Here is a 15,488-nt window from a genome sequence, read left to right as displayed (position 1 = left end):
AGTTATCTTCATGGTTTTTGAACCAATGTTGATTCAGCCTGAAAACCATTAAGGCAATCAATTCCGTTTCACCCCTCAACTGTTTCTTTACCAAAATCCGTTGATTTTGTGAGTGACACTCTGATTTGGGCGATCAAACTTCGACTCGCTCAACCTAGACAACGGTTTTTGGCCGTTTATTATTTTAATTATTTTTTATTTTTTAAATTATAATGGACCATCAATTTAAACCAAATGGCCAAACCGCTGACTCAGAAACTGGTGGCCAAAATGGTTCTGGTTCTAGATCGGTTTTTTAAAACATTGGTTTTCATTGTTTCCTTCCTAATTAGACATATCCAGAACAGGAATTCTGTTTATAATGGGGCTTCAGTCGCTGCGTTTAAAGAAATTCATCTCCTCTCTATTATATCTTTTGATTTTCATTTTGTAGTTTGAATTTAATTCAGTTTCTTTTGGGCATGGTGCAGATATTACTTTCAGGGAGGAAATTGTTGATCACAAATTTGTAAAGTGGGAGCTTTAGACTGATCAAAAAGGAGGAGGAAAGTTCTATCCCTACTTATTTTGATACTCTGCATGTTTTTCCCTAGTACAGGATTGCATTTGATGGATCACCTTGACTATAGGTTCTGATGCATGTACTTGGGACAATTTGCTATTCTGTTCCCCAAAGAAAGAGTAAAGTTGTATGCTTTATCTATTTCTCATATAATTACATTGTTATGCTATTCTGTTTTTTTTTTTTTTTTTGGTATTATAGCCATCAAAGGAAGGGGTTGACACTTGACTAACTAGATAACTGGGAGGTGAATGAAATGTACAAAATCTATCTGAAGTGCAGATGATGAATCATATTTTCACTTGTTTTGGTCAACTATAATATAATTTTCCTAGTTTTCAGCTTCAGAGACCTTCAATCCAATTTCCCTGGTTTGCATTTTTTTGTGGCCCATATAACTGAATCCAGATTTACTCCTCACAGCACTTGGAGCAGCACATCTGGAACATCTCTGTATTTGTTAAGTTGTCATTTATGGGAGATGTCCCCTATGCAGGATTGCAACATGCTGTGGGGTTGGTGTGAGGCGCACTCTATGAGGGGCAAATCCAATTTCCCTATAACCTATGTCAAATATAAACTATATTTTAGATTTTTATGCAACATTAAATGCAATTTTAAGTGAGATATATTTTACAAGTGAAGATCACACAAGTTCCAGAACAATGAGAACAAGAAAAATAGGAAGGGGAATTGTACCAAAAATGGGAAAGAAGTCTTTTTGGCTTTTGAGCCCAAGTTAGTTGGTAGTTGTTTTATCAATTAAGAAAACATTTGGAAGTTATTTGGAATTTTATGTGTATCATTTTGTGAATTTGAAAGATGAAGGAACATTTTGACATGAGCTTCTTGTGTAAATGAAGACCAACTGGTTAGAATTTCCAACATTATTGTCTGGTATCTTCCCTTGTTTCTCATATGGAGTTGGTACTGATTTGAATACTTCACTCCATTGGTCCAAAGATTTGTACTGCCTAAGAGCTCTCTAAAGGGGATTTCTTTAATCTTGGTGTAGTTTTAAAGAAATTGCTTAAATTTTCTATAGTCTATGTTTTATTATGTTATATTTTATTTGGATATAATGTGTCTAGAAATCCATGAAATCTTTCCAAGACGGTTCTTATCCACTCTACATTAGAGAGAGTACTTACTTATCCCATGCAGACTCACCTCTTGCCTAAGTTTCTCAACAGTTGGATCATTTATCATAAAAGAGACGATAAGGGTTGAAGATGCCATTAAAAGATGATAAGAGCCAGTGCCTGTTAGGTAGAGTGGTTCCCCCTGACCGCTTCCCAGCAGCTTTGGCGGAAGTTTTGGGCTCTCTTGAAAGGGTTGAAAATGGCCATTAATCAAAATCTCTCAACACAGTCTTTGAAAGTGATGCTAAGTCTATCACTGGCCTTTCATTGGTGGACAACAGTGAGCCACCATGGCGGATTCGACACATGATTGCTATCTGTAGAGGTCTTATTCATCAGCTCATATCCGTTACAGTCCAAGAAGTTGTGATAATGTAGCTCATAAGCGGGCCAAATTTGATCTTTCCTGTACTCAGTATAATTTCTTGGTCCTCCCTTCCTTTATTTCAAATCTATTGGGGAGTGAAATGTAGCTTTCCTTATTGAATGGATTTAGTCTCAGGGCTTCAAAAAAAGAAAAAAAAAAAGAGCAGTTAACCAAAGATATATTTTATGAAAAAAAATATCATACTTGAACAGAGATTGTGGACTGGATACACAGTAATCATCTTTTGTTAGGGTACTCTTTTCTATAACAACAATTTATTGAAAAAAGAAAGTATAAAGAAAAAAATGAAAACTACTACTACAGTTAAAACCCAAACCAAGACAAATATGAACATCAAGCTGCCCTTCCCTGTAAGTGGCCACTCTATAACCAGATGTATGCCTGAAAATAAAGAGTGGCTTCATAATGTGAGACTAGCCATGGCCCAAACGTCATAGGACCTAAGGGCGAAAGAAACCAAGTAACTTTCAAAGGAAAACATCCCAACCTGTTGAATGTTTGCAGAAGAGCAGATATTTACTTCACTTTACCTGATTTCCACACAATCCAGATTGATCCAAAAAATAATACAATCTCAAATGACTTCAGGCTACCCTCCACAGAACAGTCATTTGTTTTAGTGGATGGATCTTATTACACCAGCACACACTATGCCTCATCAGGTATCTGGCATTCTCCTTTATTCTCATGACAGCAACATTAGCATTGCAAAAGGACAGCCTAGCCATGCCAATTCAGCAGCAGGATCTGAACTCTGGGCAATTGTGAGAGGTTTAAGAAAACTCATCTCCCTCAAAATATTCAATGCCTTTTTGCTCTCTGATGCGAAATCAGTTCATCATCTCAAAGGAACTGTGGAAAACATTAGATGGAATGAACAGCCTTTAGTAGAGCACATCAAGCATCTAACAAGTTTTTTTTTGTTAATATCAAGATTATATATGTAAATAGGAAAGAAGTACAAGCGGCCCATGTAATGGCCAAATAGGAAAGAAATCCAGGTCTTGTCTCTTTATCCTTTAACACCCCCTCCCCCCAGTAACCATTGCATCTTAGCATTTTGTAAATGGGGGCAGGCAATGTTTCCTTAGGCTCAGTTTGGAAAGAATACAAATACAAATATGTACAGTATAAATACATACAAAATAATACAAAATACATGGAATTGTACTCTATATATTTGTATTTGCACTCCTTCCAACCTAACCTGCCTAGCTCGGCCCAGTCAATTAGGCACCTAACCTGCCCAGTTCGGCCTAGTTAACTCGGCACCTAATCTGCCCCCAGCTCGGCCTGGTCAGCTCGGCATCTAGGTCCTCATCCAGCAAAAGTTCACTTCGGCCTCTGAGTCATTGGCCACTTAGAAGCAGACCAAATGACGAGGTACTTAGCACAAAAAATTGATACATCACCAAAAAATTGATTCATCAATATGCACTGTGTATTATTTTTTGCAAATTTAAATAATGTTATAATTAAACTGCATGTGGCATGGCTTTATCAACATCTTTATTTTAGAAGTAAATGAAGGCAGACAGTCTACATGAGTCCAATCGTGTATCCGACATGTCTTGACAGAATGACAGAGGTTCCTTGTCATGCAGTGTCCAACATGCCAGAAATCTTTAGAGGTGTCTCACATATCAAATGTGATATCTTTGATAGATAGGATGACCAAATGCATAATGCAGGGACAAAGATGAGCCAATACTTTATGATGCATATTGACAGCAAAAACTTAGGAGGTGTTCATGTTTGTTCATTTAATTTCAGGGCATTTTGTGAGAAAGAGATGCTCAATTTGTCAATAAAAGTCAGTAGCAATCAAATTAAATTAAGTAAATCTACTCTTTTTTTTTTACTTCAATTAAGTAAATCTGCCTTTGGAGTAGATACACAGTTTGAACAATTCGATATCCATATTTTCCATGTATTATATTCCATATTCTAGAAATCCTAAAACGTAGGACCTAGGAGGACAAAGTAATACAAAGATGGTGATTCCATCAGTCTACAATCAGATGCCATTCACTATTTTGTTCTATTTAATTTTTCCTGTCCCCTTAATCTTCTGAAAGCTCATAATATTCATAGCCCTAACCAAGGTATCTATAGGCTTGTAACTGTCGGTTTTCAGTGATAACACAGAGCTTTCCAATAAGGATCATATTCCTATTACAGAGTGAGCAAAAGAAAGTTAACTATCATGCCTAGAGTAAATTTGCTCAACTGAGCTGAAACTAAACTTTTAAGAGAGTACAAAAGACCCAATAAAGAGATGGTTGTCAGAGAGCTAAAGGTCCAGAAAAAGAAGAAAGTTTAGTGCCTTGAACTGTGTTGGTCATGGGTGTACAGGTGAAGCCCAGTGCTGCATCATGTGCTTTGTCACCAACTAATGCCTGGGAAGCTTTAGTTTGGCTGTGGAATGGAAAATAAATCAATGAATCCAAACTTTTTTTTTCTTCTCTTCTTATTTTGTAGCACTCAAGATGTCTACTTGGTGATTCTTTCTTTTCCATTCTACCTCCAGTGAGGTTGTATATTAAAATCCTATTTTCCAACAAGACTGACCCTCCACGGAATTATGCTCACAATTTGGCCCCCTATCTTAGATTTTCTCTGTTTTGCCTTCTTTTTCTTATGTCCTTATCTCCTACCTCTTTTTCATTGGCGCCGTGTGGAGTCAGTATTGCACAGACGCCAGATGGAGGTGTCAACCCACGAGACTCATAACTAAAATGTTTCCCTCCTAAGAGACCGTCTGTGCTCAAAATCAGCATTATCACACATATATATATATGTTCATGAACTTGAGTTATATCTGGAGCTTTAATAAATACTTTTATTTTATTTTTTTCTGAGGTTCAAATGTTGGTCCAAATGGAAATAGTAAGATACGGCGTTGAGTTGAGCAGTTGAGCTGACTATGCCCATTCTTAGCAATGAGTAATATCTCAGATGGGGCCTAAATTCAATGGCTGGTCCTTGTCCTCTGCGTGTGACGCACATGCCAATAATTTCTTTGTGGAGCCAATGCCTCTTGTCTGGATCCTCAGTTTTAACTCAAGGCATTTCTTTTTCCCACCAGAATCAGATATCTATGGCCGTCTACATCAAATGGACTAGACATTTTTAACTGTTGAGGGGTGATTATTGGAGTCTAATAATTTGAAGCCGGTTTGAACTTTGAAGGGGATGAAATTGGTTTTGAGGAGCCATAAGGGCCATTATCTGAGAGAGGATTTCATTCCATTCTGAGTTTCTAACGTAAGAATTTTCCAGAAATGGGGAATACAATAAAATCACAAGCCTAATGTGGCCATCCCATCAACCCCTGGTAGTATAAGTGAGGGACAATCTGGGCTGTTGCAGCAAGATTTTGGGGTATTCACAGTTTTGGCGGAGGGTTTATTGGATGGCTTCTTGCTTTCTCAAATGACGAGGCAAAACAGATCAAACCTCCAACCCTCTTTCAGAAAACTCTTCAATATTCTTGGAACTTAACTTCGGTCTAGAGCCACGCGATGTGAATGTGATGCCCTCTGGCCAAATTCAGGCGTCACCACCACAGTCACAGATGATGACAGACACCAGGCCAATCCTTTCTGATGGTCTTGGTAATGCATATTCTCACCAATTACCAATTGCCGGCTGCCAGCCATCCGCATATTTGGGGTTCTGGATCCAACATGCGCACTGGGTCTGGGGCAAACTCTCCCGCTTGCTCTGTGAGTGGAATACGGCCTTCCTAGAGAGAGAGAGAGAGTCAGAGAAGCCCTCCATCTCCATGAATGAAAAGTAGAGTAAATTCTCCAGGGAAAAATGCAGAGAGAGAGAATGGGGGCTCTAGAACCCAAAAGTGCGCAATTTAAGGAAGTCATCATCACATAAAAATGCGAGAGAGAGTGATAGAGAAGGCCAGTAGTTAAGTTTGGATCATGTTTCTACAAAACTTATCTCTTTTCATCGCCCCAAGCTACCTCCCTTCCATCTCAAAGAGCAGCTCGGTCACCCACGTAGCACTATCATCCCACCCCACACGAGAAATATATGACCATACCAAAGGTGGAGGAACTTGTACCAGTCGGGCAGTCCTCTCCAGTTTCCAGTCTCCTCCCACCTTTGTCAGCAAAACACATCTCCATCTATACACCTCTTTATCCAAGGGGTTGTCTTCTCATTGAATGTAGGGACCGGACCCACACCAATTCCGTTTGTATCTCAATAACCATTAGATTTTTGGTGTAATTAAAGATTGTAAGGGATGTGTGAGCGAGGACGGGTTGATTAAGACTCATCAAAGTATTGATTGGATAAATTCGATAGGACCCCAGACTCTCTTGGGTGGGATCCACCTCCCACTGTCACCATCTGATGCATTTACAACATACCCAGTAGAGAGGATGAGATGGAGGAATAGTAGCAGAGATGGAGATGGAGATGGAGACTGACAATCCACGGAGAAATGAGCTGGTTAGAAGAATCCATGGGAAGGAAACTTTCTTTTTCGCTGAGTGACTTGGAGAAATGGGAATTTCAAAATCCAAAGAAATAGAGTAAAACTTTGGAAACCATTATAATCCCTCGTCACAGTCACACCAACCTTTCTGTCCGTCTCTCTCGTGCGTGTTTTCTTTTAATCCACTAACAAATTAAATCTGAATTCTGAAATCCCAACTCCGGAACAAGGAAGCAATGAAGTCAGAGACAGACAGAGAGAAAGTATGTATTATTCCTGCGTCATTCATTCCCTTGCAGTCGCACTGTTGTATCAACGCATGAGCATGAAAATTGTCTAATTATCAACGCATGGGATTATTATTTCTTTTTATCTTCTGTCTACCACCCACATTCAATAACTAATCCACGTCAAACCCCACAAAACCAATAAAACATTTCAAATTCAAACTAAAGAAAATTAAAATAAATTAAGAACCATCCATCCATTACCATTACACGCATTTACAGAAGAACATTTTTATCTTCCCAGTTCCCATCTCCCCACCTTACAAAATACAATACATCCATACCCATCCATCTCCTTCCCCTGTCTGGTTTGTTTTTCTTTTGATAAAAATGAAATTTTTAAATGAAAAGAAGATAAAAACCGGAGGGGAGGACAGGAGACAATGGAAGCCGCTCTCCCCCAAAATTCTGTGGGGTTCCTCTTTTCCTTTTTCATTCTCTCTTTTTCTATCCCCTCCCCCCTGACCCTAACCCTCTGGAGAGTCTGGAGAAAGCGCCATACCGTCTTCTACTGCTTGTCGCCTTTCTTCCTCCCTGGGCCGCCCCTCTTTCAGTAGTTCAGCTTTCTTTTTTTTTTTAAATATACGGCATTTTTTAATATATAAATAATTTTTTTTTTTTTTTAAAAGGTTTAGAATCTTGCGTTCTCGAAGCCGTGCAAATCGCTCACTCTATTCAACGACTTTTTCATAATGGCTACTTTGGCGAGCCGCTCCGCTGCTCGCCAAGCCGACGACGGCGTAAGCGGCTCCCCGTTTTCGTCCACGTAGATCGCTTCCCTCTCAGTAGTGCCTCTACCACCAGGTCCACCACTACGCCTTTGGATCTGTAACTGCCAATGCAGCTCGGCTAGCTCGGCTTCCAAGCTGCGCAAATATTCATCGGCGCAGATAGAACTCGTGGATTGCATCATCAGCGCTCGAACGGAAGACAGCATGTTATACGCACTCGATAATTCATTCCTCTCCACCAAGCGTCGAGCTTCCACCAGGGCACGAGTGCTCACGTAGAAGTTCCTCAGCCGTTCGATCTTCGGGGATGATGATCGGATGGCTTGTGGTCTGGGTATCAACAGTGCATGTTCTTTCCCGTTGATCAGTTCCTGCGTGGCCGGGTCCCTGTAGCTGCACCGGACGGACATTACGTGGTGGGTGGCCCCCACGGCAGCAGCCGCCGGAACTTTCAGCTCCACCAGTAACTCCCTCTCCTCCTCGGCGTAGAGATCGCCAAGCCGAACCGACCCGGACCGGAACACCGTTGGACGTCCGCTGCAGTTATACACGGCGGATATCTCGGCGGGAGCAGAGCCGGGACAGAACCCGAGTTGTATTCGTAGATCTTGCACGACAACGCTCAATAACCCGCCAACGCACTTGGTGAAGGCGTCCTCTGCGGGTTCATGGTCATGGCTGTGCCTGCCACCGTTTTCTCCGAAGCCGAACGCGTGAACCGGGATCTCGAGGTGGGCGAATCGCGTCGACGACACGTTCGAGGAGGTCGGGCACCGTCGGTTGGCCGAGTTGTTCGATATCCGTTCGTCCTGGCCGTCCGATAGTAGCATTATGCTCGCCACGGGGTTCCTCTCCCGGCGATCTTCAAGGACCTTTGTGGCCTTCCTCAGGGCGTCGCTGACACTGGTGCCCTGGCCGCAGACCAGCCGGTCAATGATGCGCCGCGCGGAGCGCTGCCCGCTAGCCGTCATTCTCCTCAGCGGCATAAGCCTCTTGGGACTTGCCGAGAAAGCCACAATGGAAAGCCGATCGGAGGAGCCCAACGACGATATAACTAGGCGCATGGCGCGTTTCAGCATCTGCAACTTGGCACCGGTCATGCTTCCACTAACATCGAGCACTGTGACCAAATCGATTGGCGCACGACGCCCAGGGTCCAGCAGCGCCGACGTCGTATTGCTATTGCGCGCCGAGGATGGAGGAGCCTTCAGCTTCAGTGCCACCACGTAAGTCTCGTGGCTTCGGTCGACAGAGACCACGGCAGCCTCTGGTAGCATTCGAACCTCGACATTTCTCAGGACGCCGGTATTGATTGCCGTTTCATCTGTTTCCTTGTACGAAGACGAACGAATCGGATTCACGAAGAATCCCTGAAACTCATCGATCTCATCATCCACGTCATTTTCTTCTTCGCCCTCGTTCTCGTCTGCTTCCGGTATCGGAACGAACCTCGCACCGGCCGTTGGAGAGAGCAGTGGCTCGTCATCGTCGTAAACTCTTGAATCAGACGGTTTGGATTGCTGATTGTACTTGGTCTTCACGTCACGAGGAGTGATGGATTCTCGCCTCTTCTCCTGCAGCTTATTCACTGCACCGTGAGTTTTGTCTTGTTTATTATCTACTACATCTTCATCTGTTGATTGTAGATTCTTGTGGACGGCCAGCAAAGGTACTTCTCTCCAGTTGGCATTGCAGACGGGGCATACGAGGCTGCCGTGCTTCTTAACGTGGGAAGCTATGCACGGGAAGTGGAAAGCGTGAGAACACTCCGCCGTGAAAATGGCGGTTCTTTGCCCCGACTTCACGCTCTGCAAGCAGATTCCGCAACCATTCTGAAAAGGTCAGAGGAAAAAAAAAGCGATAAAGTCAAATTCTTTCATCATTCCCCCAATCCAGTTAACACGAGCGAATTCTAACTGCGCTTACGCTGACGAAAAGGAAGGAAAGATACAGGAACGAAAACAGATAAAAATAGGAAAAATAATAACAAGAAGGTTGAATTCTTACTCGGGAGAGTCGTAAGCTGGATTTGAAGAGAGCAAATCTGGAAGGCGATCTGGGAGACGACGCGTCCGAAGCATGGAAGAGTCCGGGGCTCTTTGTCGTCGCCGTAGTAGTATTGCATTGGAGTCTGGGGGTGTCGTGCGAAGACGGTGCCGGCACAGTAGCAGGGGCGGTCGTTCGGCAGCGCAAGCTCGGGGTTGAAACGGGTTGAGACTGCAAGCGTGGGGTGGAAGGATTGGATTGAAAGCGCGGCGTCGAAGAAATGGACTTAGAGTGAAGTCGGGGTGTGGAAGGGTTGCTACCGCCGGACAGAAAAAGGCCGAATTTGGTACAGCTTCTGGGGCTTGGGCTGGGACTGGGGCCTCGTTGCTGCTTCTCTGTTGCGACTGTGTTATCTGGGTCTCGAGGGATTGATGTACAGAAGGCTCTCCGCCAACCAGTACCCATTTTTGGAGGTGGGGACTGACTAAACTAAAGAAATAACCGGAGATGCTATTCTTTCTTCCTCTATAATCTTTTATCTATCTGTATATATATAAATAAGTCTGTCTATCGCCCTCTGTTTTTTGCTTTCCTTTTAAGAAAATTAAAAAAAAACAAAAAAAAGAAATTAAAGAAGAAGAGTTTTGTTGTATTCACTCTGTAGTCATAGAAGACAAAAGGGTAGATCGGGTCTAGTAAGAGTAAAGATGAATCAAAAGGAAGAAGACAAGAAAAGGGTGATATCAGATAGATTACAGAGCGCCCTTTTATTTTTCTTTTTTGATCAAAAGAGCCTTTTTTTTTTCTCACCTTGTTATCCCTGTTTCCTCACTCTCGTCTCTCCTCAATGATTTATCTATCTATCGAATCGAATATCCATCCATAGATGATACACCCAAAACCAAAAGGATCGATCACTGCGAGAAAAAAATATATAAATAAAAATGCTTCTCTCTCCCCATCTTTCTTCCTTACTTGAAATCTGCTACTAGCCTACTACTACCATTAGTCTGTTGTGAGACTGTGAGTCTGTGACTGTAGGAGCGAGGCTTTTCGCTCTCTGATGCATATATTTATATTGGTTGAACCGTTGAAAAGATAGCCTGGAATTTGCATGTAACCGACAGGTGTCACTTTGCTTCTTAACTCAACAGGTCAACGGTCTGCTCTGCTCTTCTTCCGTCCCGTCCCACGTTATGGCCACTGACCGGCACTCGACAGCTTGAGTTGAGCCTCATCTCACCGAGTTCGCATCTGCGCCTCACACCACATCTCCATCTTGTATTGAGAACATCTCCCGATAACAAATACGGGAAATGATGAGACATCATCGAGAGATGTTCCCAATATAAGGTGAAGATGTACTGTGGGGGTATTGTGGGGCGCAGATGTAAACTCCATTTCACCAATGATCCTGATTCAATATGATAATCTGCACATAGAGCAACTCTCCTCTAACCACCAGAGCACCATGGTTATATTGAAACGTTCCTTTAAGCTCTCTCTCTCTTGGTTTTTATATATTTTTTTTATTTTTCCGGTAGAGTACTAAGTACCCTTGAGTGAGCTCCTCCTCGGGATGCTGTCTCTCCAGCTCCAGCGTACGCACTTATCTCTTTATCAGTAATTTCGCCATTTATTGCCATATTACTGATAGCGATACGGTATCGTGAGAAAAAATCGAAATCCGCGCTTCGTCTCTTTTCACCACGCAATGCAAGTATGCAAGCAAAGGTAGGGTAAAGAAAAAATGAGTACTAAACCGGTAAACCCAACCAAAGTACCAAATACAACAAGGAGAGATATATCAAATTTCACCCCCTTTTATTTAAATCTCAAAACCGTAATTTGACCTGGACCAAAGGCCACCTGTTCCCGGTTTTAAAGATTGGACCGTCCGGCTGGGCCGAATCTTCCATGGCTTCTTGCCTTCTTGTGGGTTATCGTTTCTGGGGTGGCAGTGGCACTGAAGAGTGAAGACATACGGAGCCAAGGCCAAGATTGTTGTGGCAACATCTCATCTGACGTGAATGGGAACCTACTGCAACTAGTGTCTACAACGATACCGGCTAAGCCGGTGAGTAGTGACAGGCTTAGACAAGCGGTCATGTCCATCCGACTGGCTTGAATCGGTGGACAGTTGTGCCACGTCAGCACAAATTGGCATGTTTGTACGTACGTACCAAGCTTGGCCTTGTTCACGCTGTTCTCGTGACTCATTACCTGTTGCCAACTCGGATCACTTTAATTAGACCGGGTTTGATATAGGTTATTGTTTGCAATATTTTAAATACGGAGCTCGAACCAGAACCACTTTGACCACTGCTTTTTGGGTCAGCAGTTTTATAACTAAACCTGGAAGTGAAACCATTCTAACCATCGGTTTCTGGGTCAATGATTCAATCGTCCAGTTTAAACCGATGGCCTGTTCTAATATAAAAACTAAAAAATAATTAAAACAATAATGGCTAAAATCTGTTAAACGAGTCAAACAAGCTAATGATTCAATCACCTAGGTCAATGGGTCACTAGTCAATTCAGTGGTTTTTTGCTAAAGATTGGGTTCAGGTTAAAACGGAACTGATTGTCTAGATAGTTCCCAGGCTGAAACGGTCCAACCATTCGGAATCGTGGTTTGAAAAACACTAGTCAGCATTTCAATCATCCGGTCTAAACATGATTTTGAACCGTCGTTGACCCAAACAGTCAGACCATTCGGCATGAGAACTGTCTAGGCAATCAGTTCTATTTTATCCCAAACCCAGTCCCTGACCAAAAATCGTTGAGTTGGTCAATGACCCATTGACCCGGGCAGTCGAACCATTGGCCCATTGATCCGTTCAACAGTTTTTTTATTTTTAATATTATTTTTTTAATTTTTGTTGTTAAAATGAACTGTCCATTCAAACCAGACAATCAAACCATCAACCCATAAACCAATGGCTAGAACGATTCTATTTCTGGGTCGTTTTTTAAAACCATGGGTCTAAATGAACAGTCCATTGTAATGTTTAAAAATAAAAAACAACAAAAAAAACGTTGTTTAGATCCAATACACTGATGGTTCGACCACCTATGTCAATGGATTGTTGGCCAGATCAATGGCTTATGGCAAAGGAACGATTCAAAAGTGAAACGGAATTGATTGAATGGTTTTTTAGGCCGACCGGTCCGCCCATCTGAGTCAACAGCAATTGAGAAATCATGGTTTTTCTCTTAATGTGGAGAATATATCAGAAATTCCAAGTGCATTTTAGGGTTTTGTAGAGTTCATAAATCCATGATATATATATATATCAGATTCTTGGGTTTTGCAGAACACTTCTATACGGTTGGAGGTACAGGAGTGCAGGAGGAAGTAAATAGGGTGGAAGTAGGAAAATTACCGAAGTGAAGAGAGAGATGAACGTTGGATTGGGCCGTAGGCAACTCAACTATTTGTCGGTCATTCAATGTGTTTCTGTAAAATATCTTTTAGAATTTAAAAAAGAAATACTATCCTATTCAAGTAAGGTGGTAGACGGTTGTTAATTTTTAAAGCTATCCACTTTTTATCATCTTTGACTTGGATATGTAAAACCATAATGAAAAATCCAATAAGTTAGTAACTTCTATTAGTTCATGTACCTCTTTTAATATTGTAATTTATATCTATAAATGAAAATGTGAAAAATTTATTTGATTAAAATATATCTATTTTACATCTGGTTTTTAAAAAGAAATTATAATTTGAATTACTATTTTTCATCTCATTCAATTCCTTTTCTTTAAGTCTTATATTTAAAGTATTTACTCTCCTTATTTTTTTATTGATTCATGTTGTTGATTAAAATACCCCTACTTTTATTGTATTCTCTCTTTAATTGAAAGGGCAGAAAATGTAATTTGAACTACTACTTCTCACTTCATTCAATTCCCTCTTATTAAATATTATATTTAAGGTACTAATTCCCATTATCTTTTATTGAATTCTAATATTTGTTAAAACACTTATGTTTTTGAAATCAGCTCTCTATAATTGTGAGGGCATAAAAATGTAATTTGAACTATTACTTTCAATTTCATTTGATTCGTTCTCATTAAGTATTACATTTAAGGTATTAATTCCCGTTCTCTCTCATTGAATTCAATATTTAAGTTAAATTTTCTCATCAGTAAATTCTATCAATTAGATCTTTATACAAGAATTTTAACAATATGAAACCCATGTTTTTTAAAACCAACTCAAAAACAAAACATTTTTTATTTCGGTGGTGGATAACTAATTCAACCATTTGAGTCAAATAGGTCAACTTATGATGTCATAATTAAATAATAAAGCTTTTAATATAGAAGTAAATATACAAAAAATTACAAAAACACAAAAAAAAAATCATTTTCCTATTCTATTTGGTGGTGAGTTAACAGTTTAACTTTTTAGGTCGAAATATATCAATTCCTGATGTCATAATTAAGTAATAAAAATTAAAACAGATAAAAGCACAAAAATATTAAAAAATACAATAGTATTATAGAAAACATTTGGATGCATCTCTAATATCATATATTCAACATATTAAACAAAAATAAGTATAATAAATTATTTTAAACACAAAAAATAAAAAAAAAATAATAGAAACGTATTATTATCATCATCTAAAACTTTGACATGCAAAACATATGCACATTTGCTAGTATATAATAAAAGTAGATAAGTGTGCACGACATAACTTCAAGTTCTCCATCCGAATGTAGAGGCATGAGATCAAACCTACATAACTCCAGGTTCTCCATGGCAAGGTTTAAGGATTTATTATCATGCACTTTGACTTGTTCCCACCCCTGAATAATCCCCCATAAAGTGTAATACAGAACACACACAAAAGAAAAAGAAAAGAAAAGAAAAGAAAAGAAAAGCTATAGACATTTCTTTTTGTTCATACATTGCTTAACCCTTCCATTTTTGTATGCTAGTATGCATGTACGTTTTGATAAGAAAATCTCTTTCTCTCTCTCTCTCTCACACACACACACACACACAAAGATGATAAAGGGGGAATATGCAATGCTGACTATGGTTGATGATTTGTTAAGGGATATTAACTCCAAAATAAATGTATAGAAGATAAATTGCTTTTTAGTTAATTGGAATTTGGGGCATAAATAAACCTATTTTGCTTTGTTACCATAGTCTTTCTCCTTCTCACTCACTCATGTAAGTAATTAATTAATGAAGTCTAAGGTTCGAAGTTAACAACTTTAACAAATAAACTTTAAGGGTCCATTTGGTTTGCAATCGGAATTGGAATGATATATTCCCATAGTCTATTTGGTTTAAGCAGAAATGGGAGTGACAATTAAAATCAACAAGAATAAGATTTAATTCCCAAAGAGAAAAAATGTCATTCCAATAGGAATGAGAATGGGCCAAGATTCTAATTCTGCCCAACCAAACAGATGAAATCGGACCCCTATTCCTACGAACTAAATGGGTTCTAAGCTCCCTCTCTCACCACACCTTGTGTAGTCCTGATCTAAACAATTCTTGGCATGCATCTTAATCTATAACCTATATAAAGATCAAACAGATGACATCCTAACTTTACTAGATGTCCAAACTTTAATATACGTACAATATTCTTTTATTTATACAATTTCCATTCTATCTTTATCTCCTACTTTACCGGCCACGACGGTAATCGCTTGTTGTCATGGTCATTTTCATGGCAACGCTTCTCTGCCATCCAATTCCATCTTATGGTCGCCGTTGGTTGGGATTATGGAAAGCCCGACCCTTCCTTTATAGGCTCTAATCAGCTTGGTTTAACGTGCCGGTGCCATTTAATTGTCTGTCTCTGTCCACTGTTACCACTAGTCTTCTCTGTAAGTTTTCAATTTATGTGATTTGACATTAATCAACCCTGTTTACATCACACTCAATAATCCGGTAATCA

At 40.2% G+C, this 15,488-nt stretch overlaps 1 protein-coding gene across 1 annotated transcript; it reads right to left on the bottom strand.

The window, feature by feature from the left end:
• Positions 1 to 7,010: 7,010 nt before the first annotated feature.
• On the bottom strand, positions 7,011 to 10,177 carry LOC104610543 (E3 ubiquitin-protein ligase WAV3). Its single transcript, XM_010277206.3, has 2 exons — positions 9,577 to 10,177; positions 7,011 to 9,401 (listed from the first exon to the last, which is right to left on the bottom strand). Exons 1-2 carry the CDS (start codon positions 10,018 to 10,020, stop codon positions 7,470 to 7,472), a joined length of 2,376 nt encoding a protein of 791 aa, XP_010275508.1. The 5' UTR covers positions 10,021 to 10,177; the 3' UTR covers positions 7,011 to 7,469.
• Between the last annotated feature and the right edge of the window lie 5,311 nt (positions 10,178 to 15,488).

The sequence above is a fragment of the Nelumbo nucifera genome, chromosome 1 (genome assembly GCF_055504915.1).
Source record: "Nelumbo nucifera cultivar China Antique chromosome 1, China Antique-T2T, whole genome shotgun sequence".
Taxonomy (NCBI): domain Eukaryota; kingdom Viridiplantae; phylum Streptophyta; class Magnoliopsida; order Proteales; family Nelumbonaceae; genus Nelumbo; species Nelumbo nucifera.
Note: the sequence above shows the minus strand (reverse complement) of the source record. Positions and strands in the feature narration are given on the sequence as shown.